Raw genomic sequence first — 13,308 nt, forward strand, 5'->3', positions numbered from 1 at the left:
CAGAGCCCGGGCAGAGGAAGCAGCCGTGGGCCTGGGGCACCCGCTGAGCCTGAGAGGCGGTGCCCCTGAGGACACAGGGACACTGCCTAAATCTGCAGCAGCGACAGACCACGACCTGCTGCGTCCCAGGTGGCTTGCGAGTCTGTCCTGCCACGAGCAAGAAGGGAGTGTGCGCCCTGACTGCAGAAATGCAGACTCAGCAACACTGAAGTCCTGAGGGTTCTTTGCACCGTTCTGAAGTCTCAAATTACGTCCAGACGAAGGAAGACACCTCAGGAGAAGCACGTGTGCCTCACCTCACTCACTGGTCTCACCGGAGTCCCAGGGAGGCTGGACGGTAGAGGCCCTAACAGGAGACCCCGGCTGGGTGTTGTGCGAGCCTTTCTTACTGCGTGGCCACAGCCCACACTCAGGGTTCCTCTCAGGACCGGGAAGCCCGGCGCACGGCTCAGCGCGGCTCCTGCCGGAGGGACCCGCCACTCTCGCTGTTCTGAGTGCCCTATCGCTCCTTCCTGCCCCGGCAGGGCACTTGGAGAATGTGGCTGGAAGTGGTGGCACTGGCCACTGCCTGGCAGGTGAGTCACGGCAGGTCTACAAAGGCCCCTGTTTTTATCTGGCTCTTTTGGATCTGCCCACCTGATTTCCTGCTGCAGGTGACATAAACCCTGAAAGCTGAGAGGCCATCTGTAAATGTCAAATTAAAACATTATTCTCAGAAGGGACTCAGGGAGTCCAACAGAGCCCTGGGAGCTCCAAAACCTCAAGCTTTAAGTCTGATTTGTTCCTCAGGCAGGTTACTTGCCTCAGAGGAAAGATGGAGGGATTTCCTGACTTTACAAGGCTGAGGAGGTGAAGGTGAGGTTACCTTTGAGTATTTTGAGGTCCTTTTATGGAGTGGGCTTCACAAGAATCCCAGCAAACTCCGTACTTTTGAAAATAGATGAGCTCTCCAATTTATTACCCACACCAGGCCACTTCTGAAAGCGTGAGGGAACCACTAACACTACTCCAGGCTGGCAAGTGTGAACGGGTGCACGGCCACCAGCTCTTACACTGGATCCTGACTCCCGAGGGCAACACTGGCAGCTCCTTCGGTGATGCTAGAATATGCTGCTAACCCTTTCCAGGGAGCCTGGGGTGCAGGGCAAGGACGGAGCTGGTTCAGAGCCCCGAATCTGCCCCACTCACACCCTGGCCCTGCCACTAACTTCTTTCCATGGAGAAATCCCTCCACCGGAGCCCTCGCCTGGAAGGAGCTATTCCAAAATAACAACCCAGGCGACCCAAAGGGTCGGGATAGACTGGGTTGTGTCCGACACAGAAGCATCCACAGAGGGGTGCTCCGGGATTTGTGTGTGTCGTCGAGCCCACCTGGTGTTGTTTTGGGGGGTCTCGCTCATCTGTATACGTAAGGACAGACGTGCTGACTGGTTAGCACACATGCTGTCCTCCCCCCTCCCCGGAAGACCCCACAGTTTCCACCTGTACAGCAAGTGCCAGTGGGATAAACTTATCATGGTCACTGGACCAAGAACAGCTCACTGATGTTTTCCCTTTGGGTGATTAGACCAGTAAGTTCCGTTCCTCTCCCTGCTCCCCTCTGACCCCAGAAATAAGCCACCTGTCGCAACATGGGCTTGTCATCTTAGCTGACAAAGGACACTACGCTCTGGAGCCACCAAACCACACCGGTGATGAGGCCTATTAAATCCCCAGGTCCTGCTGTCAATGAGAAGCTGAGTGTCCGACAATTATTGAATAAATTATTACATAAATTAACAAACTGGGGTACGGAGCCCGACTGCCAGATTTGAACATTAACTCTGCCACTGACTGACCCTGAGCGAGAAGCTTCACCTCCCCAAACCTCAGCTTCCTCTCCTGTGAAAGGAGTAATGCCAGCACCAGGAGTAACCAGCCCAGCCAGGCACAGCGGTTTCCCCGGGGCCGGTAGTCAGCGTTCAATAAAAAACATTTTTATCTTACCGCTCTCTGTCCCCCCACAACTGTTGAGTTAGAAGGCAACGAACTCTCTCGAATTGACTGGAAATAACCCATAAACAAATGGATGAATAGTATTATCCTAAGACAAAAAGCCTTTGCCATGGCAATACAAAAGTGTCTCACGGGTATTTGATCCCAAATGAGGCTCTGTTCCAGCCCCTGAATAACAAGGCTCAGAAAGGTGGCCAGCTCTGAGGGTCCTCGGACCCGTCAGCACGATGCGGAGTTGCATGTGCCTGTGATACCCCCGGCGAGCCCAGGGGCTGCTCAGGAGCCGGCCAGCCTCCCTCAGCCCCTCCCGGAGACGCCCTGGTGATAACTGTGCAGGCTTCTCTGAGGCAGACAGAAGCCACTGAAACCAGGCAAAGACATTGAAAATCGACAATCAGAAGCCGTTTCTGTCTAGAGGGAGCGAGCACAGGGCGTGGTGAGGAAGCACACCTCTAGTCGTTGTTCATAATATTTATTTTGGAAAAATATTTTAAAAAGGATTTTCTTCATTAACAAAACGGTAAAAAACTCAAATAACATTTGCACAATATTCCATAAATACATTTATATACAAAAAAATATAGTCACATAGACCCGAAGTGCCTTTGTACATATTTACCAAAGATTTAAATTATAAAAAATGAACATCACAAAATACTCAAGCTTTACAGATATCATGAAAAATATTTTTACAAGTCCAAAAAAATAACACACATTTTTTTCCACCTAGAAAAAACACATTTTAGTATCAAAAAGGACGATAAAGGCAGTGTTTGTGATTCTAATTCAAGAAAAGACCGGCTCATGAGAACCCAAAATATACACTTCAGGCAGTGCATGCTTCTCACGTAGTAATTAAGTCCATTCATTTAAATATATATTTTTTAAAAGCCAACTGTCCATAGTGCAATGGGAACGTCCTAGAAGGCAGTGCAACAGGCCCCTTGGCCGCCGCCGAGCTGCAGCCACGCCGCGTCCCCAGCTGGCCTCGGAAGGGAGAGCCGGCTGGGTCCGGATCGGTTCCTCAGCAGCAGTCCGTGGGTCTCCCTTTCCTCTTTCAAGCAGCATCCACTGGGGCATATATCCTTGGAATTTTATTTATTTTAAGAGAAACGGGAACTTTGCCGTATCACCTCCATTTCACACCTGGTGGGCCCACAGGACAGGATGGGAAGTTAGTTCCGGACAGAGGTCAGCACCCTCTGACTTCTCCCCCCCGCTTCCGCCCCGACACCAGGCCCGGGCTGCGCACTGACCTCGGTCGCTATGACGCACTCGTCTTTCTCCTCCGATATGACGTACACTGACTGGTACTTTGTGTCTTTTGAAGTAGAATACACGGAGTCTGGTCTCTTTCTTTCAGGTGCTTCTCCACTGAGGGGAAAATAAAAGAACCACAAGAAACACGTGAGAACAGGAAAAACCGACCAGCGCCGGCCCAGAGTGCAGCACCCCCTTCGGGGGTAAAGCTCAGGGGTAGAGCGTCTGACTGCAGAGTGCAGCACCCCCTCGCATCGGGGCGCCCTCCCAGGCTGGCCTTCCCGCGTGTCCCCTCCCGGCCCGCAGCACGCACCCCCTGAGTGTCGGGGTGCTCTTCTCCCCTGCAGAGCCCTGGGGCTGGCCCTTGGCGTCACGCTTGCCATGGGGGTCCCTGACGGCGGCCGCAGCGTCGCCCTTGAGGTCCTGCACTAGGTTATAATCCACAGCAGGGTAGCGGGCCTTGAGACCGTTCTTATCAGCCCCGTGGTCCCCGTGGAAGTCAACCTTCTTGTTGGTGTTCTTGATCTGCGTGGCCCCGATGACGCTGACACAGATGTCCTTCTCGCGCTGGCAGTTGGCCAGGTTGTTCATCGTCTCCGCCTCCCCACGGCAGGGCTCGGCAGGGGGCCGGTCCTTCTGCAGCCTGAGCCGCACGCAGACCACGGCGGCGGCACAGCCCAGCAGCAGCATGAGGACAAGCACCACGCCGGCGCAGACGGCCACCCAGGGGAAGGGCCCGGCCTGGCCCTCCACGTACTTCTCGGTGAGGTCCACCACCACCGCCGGGCCCGGGGGCGGCTCAGGCAGCAAGAACTGGCAGTTGGGGCCCCCGTAGCCCCGGGCGCACTCACACAGGTAACGCCGGTCCCTCTCGTGGCAGGTGGCCCCGTTGTGGCAGGGCGCGTGCTCGCACCTGCTGACAGGGGCACTGCAGTTCCTGCCCGTGTAACCTGGGGGGCAGGTGCAGGAGTACTCGTTCACGCCGTCCCGGCAGGTGCCCCCGTTGGCACACGGGGAGGAGGCACAATCATCCACGTTGTCTTCGCAGCGCCTCCCGGAGAAGCCGGCCTGGCAGCGGCACAGGTAAGCATCACCAAGGTCCACACACTGTGCACCTGGAACACAGGACACATTCTGAAGCCTCGCCACGTGTCAGTCCTGCAAGGTACACCAGGGATGCGAGACAGACGAGGCAGCCGTGGCCTAGACACAAACATCAGGGGAGGGGTCTGGTCCAGCTCTAGCTCAGTAAACTGCAAACAATACAGCTAATATCTCTTTTCTTGAAGTATTGTTTTAGCGTTTGTTTATTTTTGAAAGAGACAGAGTGCAAGGAGAGGAAGGGCAGAAAGAGAGAGAGGGAGACACAGAATCCGAATCGGAAGCAGGCTCCAGGCTCTGAGCTGCCAGCACAGAGCCGGACACGGGGCTTGAACTCGTGAACTGTGATGAGATCATGACCCGAGCCGAAGTGGGACGCTCCACCGACTGAGCCCTCCAGGCGCCCCAAGTTTATTTAAATTTAAAGAGAGAGAGAGAGAGACAGAGTGTGAGCGGGGGAGGGGCAGAGAGAAAGAGGGAGACACAGAATCCGAAGCGGGCTCCAGGTTCTGAGCTCCCAGCACAGAGCCCGACGCGGGGCTCAAACTCACGGGCCTTGAGATCATGCCCTGAGCAGAAGTCGGACGCTGACTGGGCACCCCCGCAGCTAACCCTCCCAGCAGCTCCGCTCCCACCGGGGCAGTACACGGCGCTTTGGCTACAGCGTTGCATTCACTTTCACGACATCCCACAAAAGACCCGGTTTGCAGATGAGGAAACTGAGGCTTAATGAGGCTGATGTGCTTGCCTGCAGTTCCACAGTCAGTGAAAAGAGCAGGGCTGACAACAGAAAGGAAGAGGAAGAAAGGAGGGAGTGGAAGAGGTCTCTGTCCTTCGAGAGCCAATCTGTTAAACCTCCTGCTATTCTGCCTCTAAAATAAAGCAGCCAACCTTTCTGTTGCTTCAGTGGGTAGAAACAAACAGGAGGCAGAGCCTGAGCCCACAGGACCGCCACGCCCTCTGTACGGCACGTGGACAGCAGAAGGACAGGGATTTCCTCTCTGTCAATCATCGTGGCTAATGGCGAAGCTCACAGAAGGCCTGGCATGTCTGGCCCCAGCTTCTCTCCTCTACCCACTCACAGGGGAGCAGGGGGCCCGTCAACAGACCACACTTCTGCACAGACACACCAGACGGTTATGTTTGGGTGACAGAGCTGAGCCGGGCTTCCCTCCAAAAACAGTCGCTGGGCTGCCATTGGAGCGCAATCTACTGAATCATGGCCCCGACTCAGACACCTGTGGTGCGATATGACCTTGAGAAGTCATCCCACCTCTCTGCCTCAGGCTCCCCCTGTAGGACGTGAGAATCCACACTCCTGCCTGCCTTTCTTGCTCCTTGAGCTTTTCCAGGCTCGGGGATAACACTTCTCTGAAGAGTTTCTGTTCAGTTGAAAGGGCTCCGTAACCTCGGGGTAGCTTGCAAAGTGACGTGTTTGGTTGGAAACGAAACGCGTGTGCTCTCTAATGTATTCTCATCAGTGCTGACCACCTGACAAAGTCTCAGAGCGGCTGGGGCTGCCGTCCTACCATGAGAACAGGGTGAAGAGCTGCAGGAATCCACCTTCTTCTCACAGTTAAAGCCGGAGAAGCCCACGGGGCAGCGGCAGGTGTACCCTCCTTCGGGGTTGTCTGAGCACCGTCCCCCGTTGAAGCAGGGGCCGTCGGCACACGCCATGGCACTCAGCTCACAGATTCTGCCGTAGAAGCCGGGTGGGCACGTGCAAGAGTAGCCATTCTCAAGATCCTGCGTCGCAGAGAAGATAAAGCGCTGTCACAGGGTCGCTCCAAGAGACCCACGTGATGCGTATCAAACCAGCGCCCCCGTTCAACAGGAAATCCTGCTGGGGCTGGACTCACCGTGCAGCTGCCTCCATTCCTGCAGGGGCTGGCGCCACACTCGTCGATCTCTGTCTCACAGTTGGCCCCTGAGTACCCCGGCCGGCAAGAGCAGGTGTAACTTCCCTGGCCCGTGTTAGTGCAGGTGGCCCCGTTCCTGCAGGGCTTGTGGTGTGTGCAGTAGTTCAGGTCTGCGAGGGGCAGAGGCGGGAGAAGGAGGAGAGAGAAGCCCAGGGTCAGACTCAGGGAGACCACACCTTCCCCGTGACGAAGCCAGGGAAGCCCAGGGCTGCTGGATGGGGCTGGGGGCTCACCCTGGTTGCAGAAGAGGCCACCCCAGCCCTCCTGGCAGTTGCACTGCCAGGGCTGCTGGCAGGTGCCGTGGAGGCAGCCTGGGTACCGGATGCACTGGTCACAGTACCGGCTCTGCCAGCCCACTCTGCACCTAGGAAGAGAGCACGTGTCAGGCGGGCGCCGGCACCACCGGGCTCAGGGTCACACACACGCCCGACCCACGAGAAACCACCTTCCAGCGACACCAACACGTCTCTGGCTCTCAAACGAGGCAGAACACCGGAGTCTCCTCGGGAGCCTGCAAACACGCCAGTGCCTCAGAGGGTCTGATTTCTGGGAGTGAGGCTCGCTGGGACAGCATTTTTAGGGGCTCCCTAGGTGGTCCTAGGATGCCAAAAAGTTTGGGAATCCCTGAACTAAACCCATCTTCAATGTCAATTCCTTGCAGACAGCTATCCGTACGTTCCCATAACCACCGAGGGGCTTCCGTGACTGACAACCTGTGACTCTACGTGTTTCTGTATGTTTACTAAGTAGAAACACGAGAATAACGGCTCCAACCCCGACAGCCAGCTACTCTTACCCTGACGTTTTCAAACCATCACCCAGAGCTACTTTACAAATACACCAGGTACACCAGGTACAAGGAGAAGCAGAGAAGGGAAAAACCCCTTTTGCAAACTTACTTGCACTCCCCTGGCTTGTCACAAAACCCATGCAGCTCGTCGCATCCTGGCAAGCAGATTGCTACAAGCAAAGAGAAGACACGGGGTCAAGCCCCACCCCAAGATCCTCCCCAACACAACCGGGGGCTGCTGCCACAATGCGGTTGGGACAAAACTTGCTCGGCTCAGTTGGCAGACCCAGCGGAGTTAATCTCCATCTGTGGAGTATCCACGGTCCTGCCTGGTAACTGTGGACTTCACTCCGCCCTGGGATGAGCATTCTTCTTAACACAGCGGCTCCAGGACAAAAGAGCGCGGAAACCCCCACCCCCACCCCATCCCCTTTTCTTCTGAGAGGGTCAGAAGTCCTTCCCCCTCCTCCTCCCCCACTTCCCAATTCTATGCACAAAGCTCCACCTCTTAATACCCAGAAAGTGTGTGTGTCGATAAGGGTGGACAGCTGGTATGCAGAGTACCAGGGCAAGACAGCTGCTCTATTGTCTCTGCTCTCCCAGCAGCTGCCCCAGTGCGACAATACCGCCTCCCCCGCCCCCCGCCCCCACCCGCACACACACCCCCGGCGTGTGTGTACACACACACACACACACACACACACACACAGACACGCGTGTGCGCGCGAGCCCTTTCCGCCAATGGGAGCTGGCGTGCGCTCCCGCCGCCTTTGCCCGGAGAGATCTAATCGATGGCACGCGCTAGCTGGGGGCGGGGAGAGGCTCCAGTGTTTGAATAAGAAGAAAAAAGTTTAAGTTTACGGCTCCCCCGCAGCGAAGAAGAGGAGGGAGGGGAGCGGACGGAAGGCAGCAGGCAGGCCAGAGGTCCCCGCGGGGGTGGGGGCTGATGTGGAGCTGGCTTCCTTCACAGAGTTATGAAACTCATCGACGAGCTGCTCCAAGTTTGTAAGACAACAGAGCCCGCTCAGGCCCGGGCGCAGCTCAAAACAATGACCTACCCTCACCCCCAGGCACGAATCAGAACTGAGAGACCTCCCTGGCAAGAGGTTCTGGGCCTAAGGACAAGGAGGGAGGTTCGCCTGCTCCAGGGCAGGAGAAGGAAAAGTCACCAGGGTTTCTGGGGAGTTCCAGGGCCCACCCAACCCCTGGGTGTGCAGACTGGCAGTGAGGCCTCCGCAAGCTGAAGAGAGGCCTACCAACCTGAAGCAGGCCCAGGAGCCAGCGGAAGCCTCGCAGGCCTCCCGCTCTCCACCAGAATCATGGGGCAGGCAGGGCCCGTCGCCTTTTGGTGAAGGTATTTCTTCCCCAGGCAAGGTGTTTTGTGAGTGCAGTGTGCGCTCTGGCAGGCGGGCCCCTTCCCCTGTGGCTCTTGCCTACCCAGGCCTCAGCTGACACACACAGTCTCCTGTCCACAGACCCCTATGAGGGACTATGTCATTAACAACACACGTGCATCACGCAGAGTATTTGCAAATACGCTCAGTCTGCGAAAAGGCCAAGCACACCAACTCTAGAAAGAAAACGAAGCATTTTTCCAATGAGACGCTGTCCTGGCAAAGAGAACTGGTTTGGAGCATGCGCCTCCACATATAAACTCTCCTCTCTGTTCCTCCCTTCCTTCCTCCTCTCCCTCTCCCTCCGGCTCACTTCCTGACCCCTGGCCCTGTCTCCAAAATCCTCCCTGATTAAGAAAGGCAGCTTCCCATAGCGGAAGTTAAAACTTCTGAGTTGACCCCAACCCCGCTGCTGGCTAGCTGTGAGGTCTCGGGCGAGTTTCTCCAGCTCTCTGGCCTCAGTTTCCCCACCAGGGCATCACTCCACTGCTGACATCTGAGGACCCCACTGGCTCACAGAATACTCCCACCCCCACCAAGGAGGGAAGCAGGAACTCACGTTCAGTGCAGTACTGGCCTTTCCAGCCAGGATCGCAGACTTTTTCCCCCCTCTCCCCGCAGGTGAAGTGGCCGAAGGCGTCGTCTCGGGGGCGACAGAAGACGGAGCAGCCGTCCCCGTAGTAGTGCTCGTCACACACAAAGCGGTAGGAATACTTGAGGTCTGTTCGGCCGCTGCTGTGCAGGTCCTGAGACCACTCCTCGCCCACAGTCAGGTGCCTCTGCGTGGCCAGGCGGCTGATGAGTCTTTCTGGGTTTTCTGTGGGAAGACGGTGCTCCCGTTGGTTCTGACCAAGAACCCAGAGGCTTGGGGCACTGGGGGAGGTAGAACTGACGTGTGATGCAGGGGAGGAGGCCACAGGCCCTCCACCCAGAGCCTCCTGCAGGAGTTTGCAGAATGTAAGCACAGAAGCTGATTTCTGGTGGAGACAAGAGGTCAAGTGCGTACTGACTGGGGAAGCTGTTGACTTGGTTTTGGAGTTTTTTGATTTGTTTTTACCTGTTGTGAGGTCATCAGGAGAATCTGTGTGAAGGGCTTCAATGATCAGCGAAAAGGTGCCCTGGGAGAAAGGGGGAGGAGACAGAAGATAAACTAGAAATGTTAAAAACCAAAACCCAAAGGGACGCTCTCGGGTCACCCAAGTCCGGAACCGCCTGGGGTGCGGTGCAGATCTGTGTGCCCAGAGCAGGGTCTCCGGACATCTCTTGCCTGTTTTCACTTTCCTCAAGGAAATGGAAGAACTTTTTAAAGAGTGGTTTCCTGACGTGTTTTTTCAGCCTGTTAGTACAGGATATCACGTTAAAAAAAAAAAAAAAAAAAAGGCTGCGAGCAGGCGGGGCTGCAGGGATTGTCATCAGTCACCGGGTGGGGGGGGCTACACACAGGGGCCAGGGGCTGTCATGCTGCGAAAGCAGTTCAACCTGCCCATAGACGGGGCAACGAGAGAACTGTCCCCCGAGAAGGCGCTCGCTGGACCGGGGAGCTACGGTCAGAGGCCGGTTCCGAAACCTCCCAGACCCTCCGCCTCTCGGCCCCGCGGTAGCCCGGCTGTCACTCTGCCGCCTGAAGGGTCACTGGGGGCGTGGAGGTGATGCTCCGGGCCTGGCCCCTTCCGCCGCCACCCTGAGGACCGCGGCGCCCGCCCGCCTCCCCTCCCCGGCACCCCGCCGGTGCGCGCCCCCAGCGTGCCTGGCGCGGGGCTGACCCGTCGAGGCCCCCGCCCCGCCCCGCCCCGCAGGTGCAGCGCTCACCGGCCAGGTAAAGCCGAAGGGGAAGCGGATGGGGTTGCTAAAGGCGGGGTCGGCGCCCGCGCCGTCGGGCAGGCTGAAGGAGTCCACGCCCAGCACCGGCGTGACGGCGCTGCCGTAGGTACAGGGTGGCTCAGGAGACACGCTGGCCTGATAGTGCTTGAGGCACACGCGGAAGAAGGTCCTGCAGGCGCACGGCGGCGGCCCCGCGCCCCCGCGGCAGCAGTTGCGGTTTCCCAGCAGCCCCTTCTTGTTGACGAACTCCTGAAGCTTCAGCTCGAACACCCCGGAGGTCCAGACCTGGGGGGGGGGGCGGGGGGCGGGGCTGAGGGCGCGGGGCCCTGCGCTCCGAGGCTAGCTTTCGGGTTCACCGCGGGCTCCGCCGGCCCGGCTCGCCACCCCCCTGCGCCCCCTGTGCCCTGCCTGACGCCTCGCGGCTCCCGGGTGCCCCATCGACACCCGCCCTGACAGCGGGGCCCTGGACACCCCAGCCGACAACTTACCTGGCACAGCAGGGCCGACACCACGGCGAGGGCCAGGGCGCACCGGCGGCCCATGGTGCACCGCTGGACGCGCTCGAGCTCCCCTGCGCCCCCGCCTTCGGGCCCTAGAACTGCGGGGGGTGCCCGAGGGTGGCCGTGGCCCCCAGGAGCGTGGACAGAGAAGCGCCGCCGCTCCGCCGCGGGCCGGGGTGATCAGGGCTCCTTTCTTCCGGAGCCCGTGTCTCCTCTTTCGGGGGCTGCGGTCGTCTAGATCCGCCCTGCGCGGGTGACGGCGCTCTGGGGGTGCACGAGCAAAGGGCTGGCTCCGAGCCTGCTGATGGAGCCGCAACTTTCGGTTTTCCTCCTTTCTTCCAGTCCACCAGTAGGTAGGGGTCGTTGGCTTCCTGGTTTTGTCTCAAGCTTCTTCCCAGGAAAAAAAAAGGGGGGGGGAGGGGAGGAAGCGTCCAGATTTTCAGCTTAATTCCCAAAGAGCTTCCTCCGAGTCCGATTAGAGAGCCGAGGTCTGGAAATCCCACCGGCGAGGCGATAATCCCGGGCCCCGCGGAGCGCGCGCAGGGACCCCGGCGGCGGCGAGTGTGCGCGGCGCGCCCTGCGGCTCGGGCCCGTGTCACTCGGCGGCGGCGTGCGTGCCGGGAGCGTCCCGGACTCGTGTGTCCCGCGCCCCCGCGCAGACACGCGTCTCCCCGAAGGACCCAGCCGGTGCCATCCACATAAACAGCACGGGGTCCCGGCACAGGGCGGCGGGTGGCGAGCCGAGACGCCGCGCCACGGCTGCGCGTCCGGTGCGCGCTCGGCCCGGCCGCTCTCCGCGGGTGCGCGCCGAGGTCTGCGCTCGCCGGCGCCGGCCGCCCTTATATCCCGCCGGCCGCCCGCATGGCTAATGAGATGCAAATGAGCAGCCCCCCAATCTGGCGAGAGCTGTCACAAAGGAGCCACTTTTCCAAACCCTCCTCTCAATGGATCGCCAAATGGTCAGTGAGCTGTAAAATGTGCAACCTCCTCCCCGCCCCCACACCTCCCCGCCCCCGGCCCTCCCCTGCCCCCGCCCCCGCCCCCCGCCTTCCTCCGCACCACACAAAACGCGCTCATTTACATTCCTGCAAAATGTTCGCCGCGAGAATCCCCTGCGCTCGCGAGGCGGGGGCCCTGGCCGCGGCCCCTCGGCTCTGCCGCCGGCCGCAGGCTCGCGGAGCCCCGCGGGGACACGCGGGGACGCGCGGGGGCGGTGCCGAGCCTCCGGCCCCGCCGAGGGCCGCCCGCCTGGGGCCGCCGGACGCGGCCTGGGACACTCGCCCGGCCGACGCGGCGTCTGCGTGCCGTCTCCCCGCGCGGGCCGGGCCTCGGGGTCTGGGGGCGCGGGGGCCGCGAGCGTGGTCGGAAAGGGGCGGGCGCGCGCAGCGGGCGGGCGGCCGTGAGTTTCGGGAAGTTTGGGAAGGTCTGACATCGACGAGCCACCCGGCCGAGGACGGCGACGCTGCGTCCGGGAGTCCTCCGAAAGCAGGGCTGAGGCGAGCGCGGCGCCCCCGGGGACCCCGGAGTCCCCGCGCCAGCGGGAGGCCGCTGGTGGGGGCGGGGTCTGGGTAGCGCTATGCGCCTCCCCCCCCCCCCCCGCAAGCTGGGAGATCCTGACGCCTCAAACTAGTGCCCGCACCCCCGCCCCGCACACGCGTGCGCGCACATACACACGCGCGCGCGCACACGTCCTTCCCGGAGCGATTCTCGGCCACCGCCACCTTTCCTGGGTGTCCAGCCCCTCTCTCCTGGGTATTCCCCCCTCGGCCTCCCTCCGCTTGGTAAAAAGTGAGTTTGGTGTGTGTCGTTCGCGTGGCTGTCATTAAGGCAGTCTGTTATTGTGCGAGGCTGAATCAGTGGCTCTTTGTGCGCTCAGCTGTATGGTAATGCGGACCGCACCTGCTCCCCGCACAATGCCGAGAGAAAGAGCTCCCCTCCGCGCGCGCCGCGGCCTCTGCAACAATGTCCGGCACATGTTCTAAAGACCTTCCAGCCCGCCCCCCCCCACCCGAAATCTTTACACAACCATCACCTTATTAGGTTTTTACACGTCCATCAGACACTAGAACTTTTGTTTTCATTTTTTTTTAAGGGAAATGAGTTTATTGGGAGGGCTGAGAACACACGTATCACACAATGAATTATCTAAATTGCTCTCATGCTTGTGTGCTCAATGCAGAATTAAGGTGGCTCATGGACCCCTACTCTGGCATCCAGCTTCATTAGGCACACTTCGGGGTCTTTTTCCCAACCCTGTCTGCTCCCCTCCCCCTCCCCCAGCACCTCCGGCGGTGTCATCAGGGTGGAAGGTGTGAATGTGGGAGTAAATGTCACTCGGTGTGTGACACAGCCCCAGGGTGCCTGGCCACAAGGGCCTCGCCGCAGGTGTGCTATAGCCACCTTATTGGTGGGAACCGGCGCTGTCCTGGCAAAATGTGACCTTCATTGCAGCGGGTGTGGAGATCACAAAGTACTGTTTAATGAGCAGGAAGAGAGGAAATACCGAGTAAAACCACTGTAAACAACAA

The 13,308-nt window shown here is 59.1% G+C and overlaps 2 protein-coding genes across 4 annotated transcripts in view; one reads left to right on the forward strand and one right to left on the reverse strand.

Annotated features, from left to right (window-relative positions):
* Positions 1–2,451: 2,451 nt before the first annotated feature.
* On the reverse strand, positions 2,452–11,620 carry DLL1 (delta like canonical Notch ligand 1). The gene is made up of 11 exons (XM_086708368.1): positions 10,769–11,620; positions 10,269–10,565; positions 9,517–9,577; positions 9,019–9,276; positions 7,175–7,235; positions 6,509–6,639; positions 6,216–6,385; positions 5,886–6,102; positions 3,569–4,370; positions 3,252–3,369; positions 2,452–3,141 (listed from the first exon to the last, which is right to left on the reverse strand). The coding sequence occupies exons 1-11, from the start codon at positions 10,820–10,822 to the stop codon at positions 3,136–3,138; spliced, it is 2,175 nt and encodes a 724-aa protein (XP_086564494.1). The 5' UTR covers positions 10,823–11,620; the 3' UTR covers positions 2,452–3,135.
* Positions 11,621–11,717: 97 nt separating this feature from the next.
* FAM120B (family with sequence similarity 120 member B) overlaps positions 11,718–13,308 on the forward strand; it is a 112,483-nt gene continuing 110,892 nt past the window's right edge. For 2 of the 3 annotated variants that reach the window (XM_086708362.1, XM_086708363.1), the window contains exon 1: positions 11,719–11,739. In XM_086708362.1, the coding sequence (XP_086564488.1) occupies positions 11,725–11,739 (15 nt within the window). In that variant the 5' untranslated portion in view covers positions 11,719–11,724. Of the gene's footprint in view, positions 11,740–13,308 lie in introns of all 3 variants that reach the window. The other variant, XM_086708361.1, reaches the window with a different exon arrangement.

The sequence above is a fragment of the Puma concolor genome, chromosome B2 (genome assembly GCF_028749965.1).
Source record: "Puma concolor isolate L17-30 chromosome B2, mPumCon1.1.hap2, whole genome shotgun sequence".
NCBI lineage: Eukaryota > Metazoa > Chordata > Mammalia > Carnivora > Felidae > Puma > Puma concolor.